At 61.2% G+C, this 18,446-nt stretch overlaps 2 protein-coding genes across 5 annotated transcripts in view; one reads left to right on the plus strand and one right to left on the minus strand.

Moving 5' to 3' along the window:
• The window catches only part of HCN2 (hyperpolarization activated cyclic nucleotide gated potassium and sodium channel 2), a 36,281-nt gene extending 34,504 nt beyond the window's left edge, over positions 1 to 1,777 (plus strand). The window contains exon 8 of the mRNA XM_035285828.3: positions 464 to 1,777. Within this exon, the coding sequence (XP_035141719.2) occupies positions 464 to 1,140 (677 nt within the window). The 3' untranslated portion in view covers positions 1,141 to 1,777. The remainder of the gene's footprint in view (positions 1 to 463) is intronic.
• A 56-nt stretch (positions 1,778 to 1,833) lies between these two features.
• On the minus strand, positions 1,834 to 17,364 carry POLRMT (RNA polymerase mitochondrial). Of its 4 annotated transcripts, none has more exons than XM_035285819.3 (21): positions 17,067 to 17,364; positions 16,503 to 16,598; positions 12,368 to 12,987; positions 9,053 to 9,183; positions 8,661 to 8,847; positions 7,513 to 7,662; positions 6,972 to 7,136; positions 6,731 to 6,901; positions 6,305 to 6,529; positions 5,224 to 6,012; positions 4,802 to 4,924; positions 4,437 to 4,559; positions 4,078 to 4,257; positions 3,734 to 3,820; positions 3,518 to 3,631; positions 3,389 to 3,441; positions 3,062 to 3,160; positions 2,367 to 2,439; positions 2,170 to 2,261; positions 2,020 to 2,090; positions 1,834 to 1,930 (listed from the first exon to the last, which is right to left on the minus strand). In XM_035285819.3, the coding sequence occupies exons 1-21, from the start codon at positions 17,347 to 17,349 to the stop codon at positions 1,881 to 1,883; spliced, it is 3,882 nt and encodes a 1,293-aa protein (XP_035141710.3). In that variant the 5' UTR covers positions 17,350 to 17,364; the 3' UTR covers positions 1,834 to 1,880. The 4 variants fall into 4 exon arrangements, with proteins under 4 accessions (XP_035141710.3, XP_003735468.6, XP_078217419.1 ...); XM_003735420.6 differs by having other exon boundaries at positions 3,389 to 3,444; XM_078361293.1 differs by lacking the exon at positions 6,972 to 7,136.
• Between the last annotated feature and the right edge of the window lie 1,082 nt (positions 17,365 to 18,446).

Genomic DNA, 18,446 nt, shown 5'->3' on the forward strand with positions numbered 1-18,446 from the left:
TGTACACAGTGGGCATGCAACGCATTTGAGTGTCGGGTGTTTAGGTTATACCTGGTGTATACAGCAGGCGCTCAGCACTTGCTGTGTACGGACAGGTGTTGTGGCAACAGGCCACCTGTTTCACACTGGAGACACTATATAATCAGTGTATACAGATGGTCCACATGCGTCCTTGGTGTATACTGATACATGCTCCACACACACAGCAGGCATTAAACACCTGCTTTTTGTATACAGATGCTTCGTGCATGCCGGCTGTGCATAGCAGGTGCTCAGCCTGTATACAGCAGGTACTCGGTATCCATACTGTGGGCAGGAGATGTGACATGGGTGCTTATTGTATACAGTAGGTGCTAAATAGGTGCTTGCTCTGCGCTGCAAGCACTCCATGCAGCCCGTATAGAGCAGGTGCTGTATGCAGCAGGCGCTCCCTGCGCACGTGCTGACCCCCGCCTTCGTGCAGGCAAGAAGAACTCGATCCTCCTGCACAAGGTGCAGCATGACCTCAACTCGGGCGTGTTCAACAACCAGGAGAATGCCATCATCCAGGAGATCGTCAAGTACGACCGCGAGATGGTGCAGCAGGCCGAGCTGGGCCAGCGTGTGGGCCTCTTCCCGCCGCCGCCTCCGCCGCAGGTCACCTCCGCCATCGCCACGCTGCAGCAGGCCGTGGCCATGAGCTTCTGCCCGCAGGTGGCTCGGCCACTCGTGGGGCCGCTAGCGCTCGGCTCTCCGCGCCTGGTGCGCCGTCCACCCCCAGGGCCTGCACCGGCCGCCGCCTCGCCGGGGCCCCCGCCCCCCGCCGGCTCCCCAGGCGCGCCCGCCAGCCCCCGGGCACCGCGGACCTCGCCCTACGGCGGCTCACCTGCCGCCCCCCTTGCCGGGCCTGCCCTGCCTGCGCGCCGTCTGAGCCGCGCGTCGCGCCCACTGTCCGCCTCGCAGCCCTCGCTGCCCCACGGAGCGCCTGGCCCTGCAGCCTCTGCGCGCCCGGCCAGCAGCTCCACGCCACGCCTGGGGCCCACGCCCGCCGCCAGGGCCGCCGCCCCCAGCCCGGACCGCAGGGACTCGGCCTCGCCCGGCCCCGCCGGTGGCCTGGACCCCCAGGACTCCGCGCGCTCGCGCCTCTCGTCCAACTTGTGACCCTTGCCCACCGCCCCGCGCGCCCAGGCGGGCCGGGGGCGGGGCCGTCATCCAGACCAAAGCCATGCCATTGCGCTGTCCCGGCCGCCAGCCTGCCCAGAAGCCATAGACAGACGTAGGTAGCCGTAGTCGGATGGACGGGCTGGTGGGGCAGCCCCCCCTGCACCCCCGACCGTCCCCCCTCATTGCCCTGCGCCCACCCCCATCGCCCTGCCCCCGGCGGCGGCCTCGCGTGCGAGGGGGCTCCCTTCACCTCGGTGCCTCAGTTTCCCCAGCTGTAAAGTGGATGGGGCAGCCCACTGGCCGAGAGGAGCCGGCTGTGGAGGCCCCCCCACCCCACTTGTCCCCCAAGGTGGCCGCTGTCCGATGAGGATTGTTTTCTAAGTGCAATACTGGCCCGCTGGCTTCCCGCTGCCCCCATCGCGCTCACGCAATAACTGGCCCAGCCCCGTCACCTGGCGTCCCTCCAGCACCGGCACCGAGGGGCGGGCCGTGCTGGCTGCGCAGGGCGCGGGGGCGAGGCTGGGGTCCCGCCGCCGTGATGAATGTACTGACGAGCCGAGGCAGCAGTGCCCTCCCACGCCCCATTAACCCCACACCCCCCATTCCGCGCAATAAACGACAGCATTGGCGCCCAGCCTGCCCGCGTGTCGCTGCTTGGGTGCTCACCCTCCCTGAAGGCAGCCGCTCCGGTGGGTGGTAAAGAGCTTTATTTATTTACACAATGGCACCACGAGACGTCAGCTGAAGAAGAAGGTGGAATGCTTCACCCGCTCCAGGTCGAAGGCCCCTGGGGAGGAAGCAGAGCGGGGGGCATGAGCAGGGGGCAGTGAGACGGCCCGCAGTGAGCACCAGCCATGCCAGGCACCCCCACCATACCTGGCTTGGGCACTGCCAGCAGCGTCTCCCTCAGCTTGCTGTCGTCCAGACGCTGGGAGAGCTTCTGGGGCCTGGGTGGGGAAGCATGGCAGGATGAGGCTGAGGGCAGCGGGGAGGGGGTTCTGGGTGCCAGGTCGGGGGGCACCTCACCTGGAGCTGCAGCAGAACCGGCTGACGAGGAAGCTGGACAGTTCCTGCAGGATGGGCTGGCTGTGCAGGCGGACGAACTGCTCCCGGCACACCTGGCGGTGGGAGGTGGGGGGGCAGGAGTGAGGGGCTCCCCAGGGATGATCAGGCAGGGTCTGGGCCCACCCATGGGTGCAATGAGGTGTGGATGGGGGGGGTACCTGGTTCATGATGGGGACATGAGCCGCATGGGTCCAGAAGCAGTCATGGACAGAGACGAAGGTCAGGCCCTCCCTGAGGCAGAGCAGAGGAGCTCCTGAGGCGAGGGGCGCCCACCTTCCTATGCTCAGCCCCCTCCACTTGAGGTCCAGGGAAGCCCACCCTCCTCCAAGCCTCCAACCCCCAGGCCTTGCCCCAAACAGGCCGTGCAAAGGTTCTCAAAAGCCTCTCTGTCCCACACCCGACACCGTCCAGGCTGCTACCAGCCTCAGCTTCAAGGGCAGCTGTGTTCTCTGCTGCTGCCGGGGCCACCACCCCACACATCACAGGTGTTCCCAGCCCCCATGGCTGGTGAATTCTGCTGGAATGACCTCCACATGCCACAGATCAAACCACGCACTGCAGTGCCCACATAGAAACGCCCAACAGGAAGGGGCAAAGCCATGCTCCACGGCCCATCAGGCCACAGAAACCCGGTGGAGGGGAGCTTACAGGGCCTGCACGTTTGAGGTGCCCCACTGTCCGTGGCACGTGGCACGCAGCACATGGCAGAGCCTCAGAGCCTCTGCACAGGCCTCACAGACACAGCAGATCACTCCCCCAAGCCCCTGCCCTCCAGCACTATTCCCTACTGGACCTGGCCTTGCCAGCCACGCCCTGGTAGCCAGAACAGGCCACACCTCCCAGCCACGCCCACCTGTAGCAGTGTAGGGCCGTCAGCATCATGTGCGTGGAGTCCAGCGAGTGGATGAAGTTGGGGGGAAACCCGTTCCTCTGTTTCAGCTTGTTTGGCTTCCTGGGGATAGAATGGGGTCAGAATGCACCCCAGGCCTAGGGACCCCCTGACTGCCGTCTCCACTGTGGGTTCCCCCCAGCAACTCCCCAGCCCAGGCCACCCCCCTCATTCAGTGGCCACTGTCTTCACTGTGGGTACCGTGATCTCCACAGCTTGGGCCCCTCCAAACACTGACCCATCTCCGCTGCAGGTGCCCTCCAAGCCCCCCAGCCTGGGCCCCCAACTCACAAGCTGCTGTCTGCATTGACAGAGTAGGAGACGCTCTGAAGCCCACGTCCGCCCTGCTAAAGGGGAAGGAAGGGGCCTGTGAGTCCCGCCCGAGGCCCAGCACAGCGGGGGGACGGCGTGAACACTCACCTTGACCTTTACTTCCTGGTGGTAAGGCTGGATGATGGGGATGCCCAGGGGTGTGACCCACTCCACCGCTGAGCCCATGTGGGAGATGAGGCGGGCGCTCTCGGTCAGCCAGTGCTGTGGAACACAGGCCATCTCAGGGCGGGGAACTCAGGCCGGGGCTACCATCCACCTGGTCAGGGAGCCCTGGTCAAGCAGGGACAGGAGGACAGGACACACCTGGATGGCCCGGGAGCCCGAGAACATCTCCTGCAGGCTCTTGAAGACCTGGCGGACGAGGTAGTGGGAGGCATCCCACAGGAACTCCTGCAGAGGGTGGTCAGCAGGAGGGGATCCCTCAGGCGTGGCCCATAGATGCCCTCCTCTCCCACTGCACAGAGCAACTGAGGCCCAGCACCCAGGGGTTGGGTCCTGATACTCAGGCAGTCAGCGAGACTCCGCAGCCCTAGCAGGCAGCCAGTGGTTTGGGGCAAAACCATCTGATTTTCAAGTGGCAGTGAAACCGTCAGATTTTTAAACAGCGATGAAATCAACACGGGACCTAATGCTGAGGCCTGGCGCACCTGGGGAAAGTCACTCATCTCCCGGAGGCGCTTCTCGATCTGCAGGCGCCCGCCAAAGCGGGTTACCCCGTACACCACGGTCATCACCGTCTGCTTCACCACCTTGCGGGTGACAAAGCCCTCCAGCACCTGCGCCACCCGCGAGCCACGCCTGGCGTCCTGCCTGCGGAAAACCTCCACCTGCATCGCAGGTGGGGAGCAGGTCAGCCCGGGGGCCACAGGGCCCCATCTGCCTGGGAACCCCCAGCCCCACCAGATCTCAGGACAGGCCAAGGCAGGGGTGTATGGGCAGAGACTCCGGGCCCACACCTCCGCCACACCAAGATGTCCCCAGGGGCAGGTAGGAGGGCACGCCCCACCTGCGCGGCCACGTCACTGTACACATCCTGCGGCACGTCTGAGGGCTCCAGGTTCACAGAGGCGGCGCCCACACTGTCCCGGCCCAGGGCAGCGTAATGCTGCAGGCCGTTGCAAGAGCCGTCCTGGGTGGGGGGTGGGGGTGGGAGGCGCAAACGGAACACTGAGGCTCAGGGACGTGTGGGGATCCCAGCCAAGCCCCCAGGTGAAGCCATTACTAGGGGCCTGCATGCTCCCGGGAGAGGTGGGTCGGCTGCCCTGTTAGAACCTCCCTGAGAAGACACCACAAGGAAGGTGAAATCTCACTGCCTCAAGTTGAGCCCCAGGCCCAGTGCACACGGCTTGGGGGCCTGACCCTCCGGCTCACCTGGTGGACAGGGAGGTGGGAGATGTAGGCGGCAGGGTCGGAGGTGCGCACAGCCTTCGCAATCTCCATACAGCAGGCCAGTGTCTGCCAGGGTTCCTCCGAGCCCATCCACCACTTCCGGCCCTGTGGGGAGAGGGGCGGAGGGGCAGTGAGGTCTGGGTGGAGTCCCTCAGCCTGCTGTGGGGGGGCTGTGGTATGGGGACGTGGGAACACGGGGGGGGGGCTGGGAGACGCACATGTGAGAAGGGGGCACGGGACCCACGTGGGCAAGAGATGGGGGGGTGGCTGGATGAGTTCCCATAGCCACGGACGGAACGTGCGGGCTGCAGATGGACGGGGCCGCGGCAAGTGCGCCCGGGAAGGAGGGCAGGGGACACGGGACTAGGCCGAGTGTGTGGCGGGTGCCCGGGTGCCGCCCCTACCGTCATGGGATTGTCCGCCGAGTCCAGGATGTCGTCCATCACCTCCTCCGCGAAGGCGTGGCGCACCTGCAGCGGCTCGCGCTTCTTGAGCCCCGTGAGGTTGACCACGTGGATCTTGAGCCAGTCTAGGCCGTGCGGGCCAAGCGGGCAGCCCTGGGCAAACTCCAGCAGGGCCCGCGCCAGGTCGTTGCCCAGGTGGTTGAAGTGCGGTGGGCAGGGGTAGGTGCGGCCGCGGAAGTCCATGTTGTGTGGCAGCCAAAAGACGCAGTTCCGCAGGTGGTCCGCCAGCGAGAGGCGGTACAGTGCATCCGCGCGCAGGCTGTGCATCTCGCGGGACTCCTTCAGGGAGCGCGCCAGCTCTCGGCGCAGCTCGGCCTTGTCCACCAGCCCAGTGCTAGAAGGCAGGGGGGCCTCGTGCGGTGCAGCCACCTCGGACGGCGGGGCCGGCACGCTGAGCTTGGGGCAGCCCTTGTCCTGGAAGAGCTCCAGCACCAGGTCCAGCACACGCCCGTTGACACGCCAGGCACAGTTGCCCAGCTGGGTGAGCGTGTCCAGGGCACCGTGCAGCGCGGCCGGTGGGCAGTTTTCCAGCAGCCGCTGGTGGTGCATGGTGCCATCCACCGCACGCATCAGCTTGGTGGGGTTGAGCAGGAAGGCACCGGTGTGCGGTGAGGTCCAGGGCAGCGGCGGGCACAGCATGGGCACGTCCACCGCCTCGAAGGTCACTGTGGGCTCCGCGGCTGTCGCCAGCAGCTGCACATAGGCCGGGTGAGGCTTCAGGAAGCCGATCTGGGGTGGGACAGATGTACGGGTCAGGGCCCCAGTGCTGGAGCCTTGCTGCCACCACCCCTCAAACTTGGGTGAGAGAGGCCGGCTCCCCAGCCAACAGGAAACAGTGCGACTTCCCACAACAGAAGCCACCCCTGAAAACGGAGGGACAGCTGTGCAGACCCTCAGTGTGTCTTGAGTCCCGGGAGGTGCCGACAGCCGCAATGAGATGAAGACCCCGCTCAGGGGAGCCAACCCCCAAACTCAGGAGGGCACTGCGGCCTGGCACCGGCGGCCCGGAGAGCGCACGCACCTGATAGACGTTGCGGAAGGAGTACACGTGGTAGAGCAGGGGTACGAGACGGGAACTGTTGCGTGGCTTGGCCAGGTTGGATGGCATCTTCGTGGCCTGCACCAGGATCTCCGCCAGCAGCCTACCCAGCTCCACCTGCACCGGCAGGGGCCAGGGCTGCTCCTGCGGCGGTTCCGACACCCCGAGCGCCTCCCAGTACTGCCGCGGCAGGTAGGGCTCGGGCACCTGTGGGGCAGGGCGATCGGGCAAGCTGGGCACCGAGGCCTCCCAGCCAGACGCCCTGCCGCCTGTGCCTGCCCGCCACTGCCTGGGGCACTGTTAGCCCCAGCATAGAGAGGAAGAGGCTGAGGCTTGGGGATGAACCCAGCTGCCCCAGAGAGGGAGAGCACCCAGCCACCACAGCCCCTGTAGGAGGGGTGGGCTCACCTCAGTGTCGGCGGCCAGCAGGTGTAGGTACTGCCTGTAGTGCCTCTTCAGCGCCTCCACCTGGCCGCTGAACTGCTGCCTCTGCACCTCGTGCCGGCTGAAAGTGCGCGCACCCAGATCACGGGCCAGGCCCATGAAGGACTCACCCTGGGCGGGCAGCGCCTGCAGGGCCTGTGGGAGGAGACCGTGAGTGCCCGCCTGCCCGCCTGCCCAGGACCTGGCCGCGTGGACGAAGACGCACCTGCAGGAGCATCTGCACCATCTCCTGCTCGCCCAGTAGGCACAGAAAGGGGAACATCGAGGGCAAGCCCGTATGCGCCTCCCGCTCCAGGCGTTCCTTGGTCTCCTGCAGCGCCTCGTACAGCGCCTTCTCCCACTGCAGGCGCAGGACCTTCAGGGTCTCCCGCTGCGGGGGACGAACAGGCTGCTTAGCCCCGTGGCAACGGACGGGAGCCAGGCTCACAGGACATGTGTCACCATGGCTCCCTGCAGAGGCCTCATGGCCCTCAAGGTCAGTGGAAGGTCCCTGCTACCTGTTCCCAGCAGTTCCTACCCTGGCCTGGCCTCTGCCAGCTTCCGTGCGCCCGAGGCAGCCAAGAGCACAAGCCTTGGAGAGTGAGCAGCAGCCGCACGGCCAAGACCCAGCTTCGGGACCCCACAAGCTGTCCCTGAGCAGTAACCAGGCTGACACCCCAAGCCCTGCATGCCCAGACCAAGGCATGAGCGATGCAGAGCTCAGCCCCTGGGGCGGGGACACGCGCGGGACCCGGCTCAGTCCCTACCGCGCGCCTGACTTCCTTGCTTTGTGCCACAGGCTTCTCCACGGACTTCACGCACACGGTGCTGGCCAGCTCCACGCGGAGCTGCTGCTTGAAGAGGTCCCACAGGGTGTCCAGGGGCAGGTGCAGCTTTGGGTAGGACACGGGACCATCCTGCAGAAACGGGGCAGTGAGGCCAAGGGACCCCAAGGCAGCACGCCTCCACTTGCTTCCTGATCGCTGATGCCGGGGAAGGCGGGCTGTCAGGGGCGGTGGGCAGAGTGCCAGTGGCACAAACAAAAGGCGACAGTTGGCCCCCCAGGACAGGACATTGGGCACCACGGGGGGGGTGGCTCTGGGAGCCGAAAGAGCCTGGGGAGACGGTTCACCGAGCCCCCAGGTGATGGCCATTTTCTCCTCAAACTGGGAACCGTGTGACCCATCCAGAAATAGATTAATTAAAAATAGTAACTAGAGCCCAGCACTTTGACAATCAAAGGCACACGGCCACAAGAAGAAGCTTGTGCACAAATGTTCACAGCTGCGTGACTCATAGTAGCCGAGAAGTAGAAACGGCCTGAGCAACCATCGCCGGACACAGGAGCATGACTCAGCCCTCGCCGCGGCCGCCTGGCGGACGCACTGAGGACGCCAGGCTCAGTGGGAGAGGCCAGACACAAAAGGCCACGCGGTGTGTGGTCTCAGGTCCATGAAATGCCCAGGGCAGGGCGATCCAGAGACGGGAGAGGACGTGTGGGGGCTGGGGAGGGGATGGGAAGTGACGGCCGACAGGGACGAGGCTTCCTTTTGGGATGACCTAACGTTCTGGAAATAGGCAACTGTGAATATGCTGAAATTGCTGAATGACACCTTTAAGAAGATGAGTTTTATGGCAGGTGAATCACAGCTCAGTAAAGACGAGCCCAATGCCTGTACCCGGTGGCCCCACTCAACGTGCTGCTCTCGCCTGCCACCTTGCCCTTCCTCCAGGATGCCTGACTACCTCGTGCCCCCGGCGCCCACACCCTCAGGGCCAAGACCGTCCCAGCTCTGGCTCCTTCAGTCTTCTCGGAGGACAAGAGGAACCCAGGGCCCCGCCCAGGTGAGCCCGACACCCACAGGGCAGCTGTGGGACTGAAGTCCGTGTGTCTGCTGGGCCCTGGGGGGCTCACCTTGGCATACACGTCCCTGAGCAGCTTCGAGTTGTTGACCGGGGACAGCGGCCGCTCCGGGAGTTTGAAGGTGGGCTTGGCCTTCAGCACGGCCCTCAGGACAGCGGCCCGCTCCTCCTTGCATAGGGGCACAGCGGTGAAGATCTCCTGCAGCTTCAGCCCCTCCTGGCTCATCTGCTCCAGACACCTGCGGGGCAGCAGAGGCCTGCTGGAGGGACAGGGCAGCCCCATGCGGGGCTTCCACGGAGAGGGGGACGCCACCTGACCACCTCCTGCCGATCCTGCAGGCCTCTGGGCGGCTGTGAGGTCCTCCAGGGGTCCCCAGTCCCCAGCCCAGGCGCCATCCCAGGACTTGAGTCCTGGCAGGAACGTGGAAATGGGGTGGGGCCTACCTTTTGATGGTCGCAACGTCCTGGTCCTGCCGCCCCATGCACTGGAGGGCAGCCGCATAGGAGACCAGGTCCGGGCTGAAGCCGGCGTCCTTCACCATGATGAACACGTAGAGCAGCTCCCTGAAGGCACCCTGGGGACCAAGCCAGGCGAGGGTCTGGGGATCGGCCCAACCTCCACATCGCCCCTGCTCCCTAGAGACCGTTCCCTGTAGCCACCAGCTCAGGAGGGGCCAGCTGGGCCGATGGAGACACGTCCCCCTAAGGCTCTCAGGCAAAGGCTGCACTGCAGAGGCCGTGGAGGGCGAATGGACAGCCGGGTGGGGCTGTGGGAGGCTTACCTTTCTCTGGGAGGACGCTTGTCAGCATTTCTAAATTTCCTTCTCTGAGAATACAAATGTGCCCCATGTGGGGTTCTAAAACTGACCCCTCTGCAGACAGCCGCCTACAGCTGTGCCAACCGTGCCGCTCTCTTCACAGGACGTGGCTCTGCTGTCCTCTGGGGCTGCTGCCTTGTTTCACTCATTTAATTTTTATAACTTTCTTTTTCACCCGCTGGCTTTAGCGTTACTGAGACCTTTCCTAGCTTCCTCAGGTGAAAGGTGATGAATTTGCTCTGAGATGTTTCGCTTTTTTTCTTTTTCAAGACGGAGTCTCACTCTGCTGCCCAGGCTGGATGCAGTGGTGCAATCTCATCTCACTGCAACCTCTGCCTCTTGGGTTCAAGCGACTCTCCTGCCCCAGCCTCCCGATTAGAGAGTAGCTGAGACGACAGGGGCACGCCACTGTGACTCGCTAATGTTTGTGTTTCTAGTAGAGATGGGGTTTCATCACGTTGGCCAGGCTGGTCTTGAACTCCTGATCTCAGGGGATCCACCCGCCGTGGCCTCCCAAAGTGCTGGGATTACAGGCTTGAGCCACCGCACCCGGCCTACTTTTCCTAATGTGGGCGTGTTCTGGCTATAAACTGCCCTCTGAGCTCTGCTTTCAGCCGCATCCCAGGACTTCTGGTAGACGTTTTCATTTTCTTTTCCTTCCTGAGACGGAGTCTCTCTGTCGCCCAGGTTCTAGGGCAGGGACGTGATCTCAGCTCACTACAACTTTTTTTTTTTTTTAAATATCTGACCCACGCATTTAAAGAGCTTGTTTTTTGTCCGTTGAACAGACAACTAGAACTATCTGCACTGTCTGTGCAGCACGGTGACTTTTTTCTGTTTTTGTGTTTTTGAGACAGAGCCTTACTCTGTAGCCCGGGCTACAGTGCACCTCGGCTCACTGCTACCTCTGCCTCCTGGGTTCAAGTGATTCCCCTGCCTCAGTGTCCAGAGTAAACTGGAATTAAAGGCGTTAGCCACGACACCCAGCTAATTTTTTGTATTTTTAGTAGAAACGGGGTTTCACCATGTCAGCCAGGCTGGTCTCAAACTCCTGACCTCATGATTCACCCACCTCAGGAGTTCAAGACCGGCCTGGCCAACTTGGCAAAAGCCCGTCTCTACTAAAAATACAAAAATTAGCTGGGTGTGGTGGTAGGCACATATAATCCCAGCTACTCAGGAGGCTGAGGTAGGGAGAACTGCTTGAACCTGGGAGGTGGAGGCTGAAGTGAGCCGAGATCATGCCACTGCACCCTAGCCTGGGCCACAGAGTGAGAATCCATCTCAAAAAAAAAGAAAAAAAGAGATAAAAGTAGTAATGCCTTAGGCTGGCTAACATGGTGAAACCCCCCCCTACCAAAAATAAAAAAAGAATTATCTGGGCAAGGTGGTGCACACCTGTAATCCCAGCTACTGAGGAGGCTGAGCTTGCGGTGAGCCGAGATGGCGCCATGGCACTCCAGCCTAGCAACACAGCGAGAGTCCATCTCAAAAAAACAAAACAAAGAAAGATGAAGATCACGTGATGCGTCTACAAGACAAGCCACACCATGGATTGCCGGCCATCCCCAAACGCTGGCAGAGGCAGGAGGGACCCTCTGCTGGAGCCCATGGAGAGACACCGTGACTTCAGACTTCTGGGCTCTAGTGCTGAGGAAGAGTGAATTTCAGCCACATGAGCGGCCAGGTTGAGGACACTCTGCTACAGCCCCAGGCTGATGAGGAAAGCGCCCAGTTACGGTGCCCGTTCTCTGCTGAGGGAATTAGGATTAGGGGGCTTGTGACCTTGGAGTGAAAATACACGACTCTCACTCTCGGGATCCCAGAGTTTAGTGCACCTGCAGCGACAGTGCACACGGCGCAGACCACTCGGCGTCGCGCTCAGGGCTCTGCTGCGTCAATAAAAAGCACGTCAACTTCTCTACCATGAACTGGTCTTAACGTTATGAAAACATCTCGGGTTCACCCAAATATCAGACACTCTTTTACTGCCGTTTCTCAAATTAGGGCTGAAGGATCATGAGGTGGGAGAATGCTGGGTACATTTTCTCCCTTGAAAGGGTCTGAAAACATCCTCCTCCTGAACAACCAGTGGGTCAGAGGAGAATCCTCGGCCGTGCGCGGCAGCTCACATCTGTCATCCCAGCACTTTGGGAGGCCGAGGCGCGAGAATTGCCAGAGGTGAGGCGTTCGAGACCAGCCTGGACAACACAGTGAAGCCCCATCTCTACTAAAAATATAAAAATGAAAATACAAAAATTGGCCAGGTATGGTGGTACATACCTGTGTTCCAGCTACCTGGGAGGCTGAGGAAGGAGAATTGCCTGAACTCGGGAGGTGGAGGTTGCAGTGAGCCGGGATCACGCACTGCTCTGCAGCCTGAGTGACCGAGCAAGACTCCATCTCAAAATTTAAAAAAAACGGAAAACTGCAAGGGAAATTAGAGAATGCTCCAGATGAACCAGAGAGGACACATGTGGGATGCAGCTGAAGCTGTGCTCAGAGGGAAAGTGACTGTGGTGTAAACCCACATTCACAAAGGTCTCAGCACAGCAGTCCCACCTTCCACCTCAGACCAGAAACAGCCAAGTCAACCCAACACCAAAGCCTCCTCCTGAGGGGTCTGCAGGCTGCTCCCGGGGCAGAAAGCACCCCTTGCCCAGGCGGGTTCGTGAGGCCTGAGAAGGCCTGAAGGAAACACGTGGAGACAGGAGCAGACCCCTCCCACTTAACCCTAACCCCTCCCACTTTCTGGAGACGGGGCAGACTCCTCCCACTTTCTGGGTCACGTTCAAATTCACTTTGGGAGTCACACGTGATTTAGGCTTGAAAAGCCTAAAAGGATCATTAAGATACAAAAAAAAGGACTTGAACTGCAGGCGACAGAGAAGTCCAGTCTACGTGAGGGCGAGTCCCTGTCCCGGGCTCCCCCTGCACTCACCTGCTGTGCCCAGCCCAGCATGACGGTGTTGTACATGTCCAGCGTGAGCAGTTCCTGACTCCTCCCCCGGCTGTGGTGGGTGACCAGCAAGTGGTGGGCAAGGGACTGGTGGCCGGTGAGCAGGCAGCACTTGAGGAAGGCCAGGATCTTCTGCTGCCTATTGGCGAACCGGGTCTTCAGCCGCTGCCCCAGCTTCTTGTCCAGGCTCAGCTTCCGAGGGGCTTCCTGCAGCACCTGGGCCAGCTGCTCCTCCCAGGGGCTCTCGGCGACCTCTTGCGTGCAGCCCTGCAGGCAGGTGGTCAGTTGCTTGCTCAGGAGCCGGGGCTCCACGTGCAGGCGCTTGGCATCTGTCGAGAAGCCTGGGTTCTGGGCCCGCTTCTGCAGCTGCTTCTCCAAACGCTGCCTGCGCTTCTGCTGGATCTGCTTATCCTTGTCCAGTCTCTTTGCCCATTGGACAAAGAGCCCTGAGGGGGTGCCCTGGGCCCCCGGCTGGACCTTCGTGGGGGGCTGGCAGCCGCCATCTCCGCTGCCATGTTCTGGGAGCCGCGCCACATCCACCCTGTTCACCGTCACCTCTGACACACTCTCAGCCTGCAGCTGCCGCACCCGCGCCTGGAGCACTGTGAGGGGCAGAGGGCCAGGATGTGAGGGACCCCCTATGCAAGCACCGATCTCTCCATACCCCAAGCTGGCCCAGGAGGTACAGGCGGCTGACCTCACTGGGTCCCGAGGTGTGGATTCCACGTACCTGCCGATGACAACGTCCTAAGGTCGCCCCGCTCCTTTCCAGACACACGCACCCCACCGCCCTGCCCACACCTCTCCACCCGAGCCTCACGAAACTCAGCAGCCCAAACAAGCTCCCACCAGAATCCGCTGCACCGCGCCTCCCGGCCACCGGCCACTCCAACCACCCACGCACCCAGGCCTGGAGCCACAGGGTCTCTGACCCTCCCTCCACGGCTCCTCAGGACGCCCTCCAGGCTTGCCTCCAAAATGGATCCACGTGGTCCCTCAGCCCCCCACCTCACCTGCTCCTGCCCCTCTCACTCACTCCAGCCCCAATGGTCCCACTGTCCGGCTCAGGCCTCTGCACAGGCTCCCGGGACCCTGAACGGCCTGCTACCCGGCTCAACAGTGGCCTGAAGCTGGCAGCCCGCCTGCTTCCTCACCCTGCCTCAGAAAGGCCCTCAGCTGATGGAGGCCACCCCGCACACGCTCCTAGGCTCCCAGTGGAACACAGGCTCCTGCTCACCCTGCCTCAGGTCACGTTTTCCCAACCAATCAAAGCATAATCATGTTATGTCTGTTTAAGGCAGGCTTATGGTAAATCGACTGCGGCCGGGCACTGCAGCTTACACCTGTCATCCAGCACACTGGGAGACGGAGGCAGGAAGATCACCTAAGGTCAGCAGCTCGAGAACAGCCTGGCTAACACGGCAGAACCCCATGTCTACCAAAAATCCAAAACACTAGCCGGGCGTGGCTACTTGGGGGCAGAAACTGCTTGAACTCAGGAAGCGGAGGTTGCAGTGAGCCAAGATCGTACCACTGCACTCCAGCATGGGCAACAGAGCGAGACCCCATCTCAAAAAAAAAAGTGTTGAAATGGGCCAGGTGGAGGGCCGTGCACCTGTGGTCCCAGCTACTCCAGACGCTGAGGTGAGACAATCACCCGAGTCTCGGAGATCCCGGCTGCTGTGAGCCATGATTGTGCCACCATCCTGCAGCCTGAGACAGAGCAGGACCCTGTCTCAATAAAAAAAACACACACACACAAAAAAACAAAGACTGCTGAGCCGGGTGTGGTGGTTCACGCCTGTAATCCCAGCACTTTGGGAGGCCAACGTGGGCAGATCCCCTGAGGTCACCCAGAAAGCAAACAAATAAAACAAAATAAAAATGACTGAAATAAAATGAAAAGACAAGTGTGATATCCGCCCTCAGAGAGCTCCAAAACTCAAGAGATACATTAAGTGGTGAGAGCTTTTTTTTTTTTTTTTTTTTTTTTTGAGACGGAGTTTCGCTCTTGTTACCCAGGCTGGAGTGCAATGGCGCGATCTCGGCTCACCGCAACCTCCGCCTCCTGGGTTCAGGCAATTCTCCTGCCTCAGCCTCCCGAGTAGCTGGGATTACAGGCACGCGCCACCATGCCCAGCTAATTTTTGTATTTTTAGTAGAGACGGGGTTTCACCATGTTGACCAGGATGGTCTCGGTCCCTTGACCTCGTGATCCACCCGCCTCGGCCTCCCAAAGTGCTGGGATGACAGGCGTGAGCCACCGCGCCCGGTCGTGGTGAGAGCTTTTAAGCCTGGAATTATTGAGAAGAAAATGCGGTGGCGTGGGGGGCTGTAAGGCTACTGGTTTCCTCCTGAGGAAGAGCTGGTTTTTCCATCACATCAGATGGGTAACATGACGCTGTCATGAGGTCTTGGGCGAACGGGGGCGTGTCACACATGAAAGCCCAACCAAGGTGTGGCTCAAAAGATCACACCTGCATTCCAGAGACTTTGGGAGGCCAAGGTGGGAGGACTGCTTGAGCCCAGGAATTTGAGACCAGCCTGGGCAACACAACACTGTGTCTCTACAAAAAATTTAACACAGCCAGGAATGGTGACGTGCCTCTCTGGTCCCAGCAACTTGGGAGGCCGAGACAAAAGTGAGCTGTGATCCTGACACTAAACTCCAGCCAAGTGACAGTGGGTGAGACCCTGTCTCAAAAAACATATTTACAGGCGCGGTGGCTCATGCCTGTAATCCCAGCACTTTGGGAGGCCAAACTGGGCGGATCACCTGAGGTCAGCAGTTCCAAGACCAGCCTGGCCAACATGGTGAAATCCAGTTTCTACTAAAAATACAACAATTAGCTGTGCGTGGTAGCTCACGCCTGTAATTCCAGCTACTAGGGAGGCTGCAGGAGGAGAATCGCTTGAACCAGGTAAGCAGAGGCTGCAGTGAGCTCAGACTGCGCCACTGCACTCCAGCCTGGGTGACAGAGCGAGACGCTGTCTCAAAAGAAGTATTAGATGCAAGAGAGAAAACGAGGTGGAAATAAAAGGAAAAAAGGCCAGGTGTGGCGGCTCACACCTGTAATCCAGTCACTTTGGAGGCCAAGGCGGGTGGATCACCTGAGGTTGGGAGTTCAAGACCAGCCTGACCAACACAGTGAAACCCTGTCTTTATTCAAAAAAAAAAAAAGAGAGAGAGAGAAAACAAGGTTACTGATGAAGCTGCTGGTTCCCTGTGCTTGTGTCTTGTGTACACTGGAATTTTCTGTAATAGGCTTTTTTCCGTTGTTATTTTTATTATCACTTTTTTTTTGAGACAGAGTCTCGCTCTGTTCCCAGGCTGGAGTGCAGCGGCGATCTTGGCCCACTCCAACCGACTCCCCGGTTTGAGCAATTCTCCCGCCTCAGCCTCCCAAGTAACAGGGACTCCAGGCGCACACCACCACGCCTGGCTAATTTTTGTGTTTTTACTAGAGATGAGGTTTCACCATGTTGGCTGGGATGGTCTGGATCTCCTGACCTCGTGATCTGCCTGCCTCCGCCTCCGAAAGTGTTGGTATTACAGGCGTTAGCCACCGCGCCCGGCCGGATTTTTCCCTTTTCAAAGGCTCTGATGGACACATTCAGGAGGTGGGACAGGAGCGTCGGCGGGAAGCAAGCGCAGAGAACCCCCGCCTCCCTCCGACACCACGGGCCAGGCCAGGCCGAGGACCTGGCACCACCGGACCCGGGCTGTCCCTCACAAGCCCCGCAGTCATCCAGGCTCCATCAGGCGCCCACCCCCAGAGAGCCAGGGCAGACAAGCGGAATCAGTTCAGGGTTCAGGTCCTGGCTCTGTACATGTTGGGCGGGGGGGTCTCTCCGGACATAACCTTGGGCTTCACCTGTGTCCCTGGAAAGTGGGGATACCTGGTGAGGTTCTGGGAAGGGGAGATTATGAGAGCCCTAGGAGCCTGCTCGGCAAGGACCCGGCCCAGGAGGTTCCAGCAACGCCGTCTGGGCGGGTCCTGGGACCGGAGAGGTGGAGATCGCCCTCAACCTGTCTCAGTCTGAGCCTCCGCCTTTCCTCCCGGCAGCCGGGAGCGGAATGTCCTCTCCCCGCTTCGCCGTGCTGGGTCGCGCTCACCCTCCAGCAGCTCCACGTGGCCCCAGTCCTTCCTGCGGTCCTCCCGGGGGCTGGCGGACGAGCTCCTCCTGGGGCCGCAGAGGCCACCGAGGGTCCCTGCGGGAGAGACGAGGGCGGCTGAGGCGGGCCGGGCGTGCGGGCAGAGGCCGCGGGGCGGAAGGAAGGGCAAAAGAGCCGTCACCGCAGCGGAAAGTCGCTGAGCACCGGCCTGAAGTCGGAGACCGAAGGTGGGAAGGGCCCCGGCGCGGCGAACACGGCGCAGAACCGCGGAGAACGGGCTCCTCGCACTCCGGGTGCAGAGGGTCAGAGGTGAAGAGCCCTGAACCCCACACGGGGGGTCAGGAGGCTACAGGACGAGTCAAAGGTCAGAGTGCCCTGAGCGGACTCCGCCAGGAGAGCGGAAAGAGGGGCTCGGTCGGGGGACCCCGCACACCCAGCCGCAAAGGGCAAAGGGCAAAGCGCCAAAGGCCCCCATGAGCGAGAAAAGCCAAACAGGACGGCCGCACGAGGAGGAGCGGCCGCGGCGCGGCCCCCGGGCTACCTGACCGCCTCCCTTCGCTTTACCTTCTTCGGCGGGGAGCCCTGGGCGGCCGCAGGGCCACAAGCCCCGTCCGAAACGCGCCGCACCGCGGCCCCAGAGAACCGCCATCGCGCACGAGACTTCGGGCGCCGCCGCCGCCGCCGCCGCCGCCGCCGCCGCAGCCCGCGCCTGCGCATGCGTCCGCCCCGGCTGGCGGAAGTTGTAGCTTCGTGGCCGACGGCGGCCGCAAAGGGACGCCGAGGCCGGAAGTGAACCTCCAGAACTACAACTCCCGGAATGCAGCGGAGCCCGGAGACGCGAAGGCATGCGCCGGCAGAGCGCTCGGATTGGCTCCGCTCGCTGTCTTCAAGGAGGGGGCGGGACAGAAAGATTGCCGTGGTAACTGGGGATGGACTCAGGCTGTCTTCGCGAGGACCTCACCCCGGGACACGCTTTCTCTTTTTCTTTCTTTTTTTCTGGACGTGGTGTGGCCCAGACTGGAGTGCAGTGGCGCGATCATGGCTCAACGCAGCCTCGAACTGCTGGGCTCAAGAGTCCGAGGTGGGTGGATCACCTGAGGTCAGGAGTTTGAAACCAGCCTGACCAACATGGTGAAACCCCGTCTTTAAATAAATAAATAAATCAGGCCCGGCGCGGTGGCTCAAGCCTGTAATCCCAGCACTTAGGGAGGCCGAGGCGGGTGGATCACGAGGTCAAGAGATCGAGACCAGCCTGACCAACATGGTGAAACCCCGTCTTTAAATAAATAAATAAATAAATAAATATGGAATACTCGTGTCATCATGAGGACAGTGTCTCCAATCTAGAGATTCCTGTCTGCAGCCTTCATTGCTCCAATGACAGTTCTTGGGTAACAGCCATTAGGATCCCGTCTTCGTGGAGGCTTCGAAGGCTCGGGGCTGCCGACCAAGTTGCGGAGACACAGCACGCGCGACCTCGGGGAGGCTGGAAGGAGAGAAAGCCCCGAGTCCATGAGACTTCCAGCCTCCAGCATCAGTTTACCCTGCAGTCCCCAGGCCCGTGGGCAGGGGCAGAATGGAGCAGCGGGCGTGGATTCACCTGCTAAGTGGGGCAAGGTCATGGGAATGAAATAACCCCCGGCGCCTGGAACCTGTCCTGGTGTCCCCGTGATCCTCCCCAGGACAAGCAGGGCCGGAGCTTTGGAATGGAACCTGGAAGGCGGGCCCACCTGTGTCCTTCAGCAGGGGGAACAGCCCAGAGTGGGGAGCACCGGCTGTGAAGCGTGAGATTAGGAATATCTGGGGGTAACTGCGTTCCAAGCTGATGTCACAAGTGCAAAGGGGAGCCGTTTCAGTGGCTCATGCTGTAATCCCAGCACTTTGGGAGGTTAAGGCAGGCAGATCACCTGAGGTCTGGAGTTTGAGACCAGCCTGGCCAACATG

The sequence above is a fragment of the Callithrix jacchus genome, chromosome 22 (genome assembly GCF_049354715.1).
Source record: "Callithrix jacchus isolate 240 chromosome 22, calJac240_pri, whole genome shotgun sequence".
Classification (NCBI taxonomy): Eukaryota; Metazoa; Chordata; class Mammalia; order Primates; family Cebidae; genus Callithrix; species Callithrix jacchus.

Excerpts from the sequence above, each read along its gene's own strand:
- POLRMT (XM_003735420.6), bottom strand. The coding sequence starts at position 17,349 with ATGCCTTCGCGTCTCCGGGCTCCGCTGCATTCCGGGAGTTGTAGTTCT. Across the intron at positions 7,137-7,512 it reads GCAAGGAAGTCAGGCGCGCG|CGGGAGACCCTGAAGGTCCT; the intron begins GTAGGGACTGAG and ends CGTCCCCCGCAG. Across the intron at positions 2,440-3,061 it reads ACGGCCCTACACTGCTACAG|GGAGGGCCTGACCTTCGTCT; the intron begins GTGGGCGTGGCT and ends GCTCTGCCTCAG.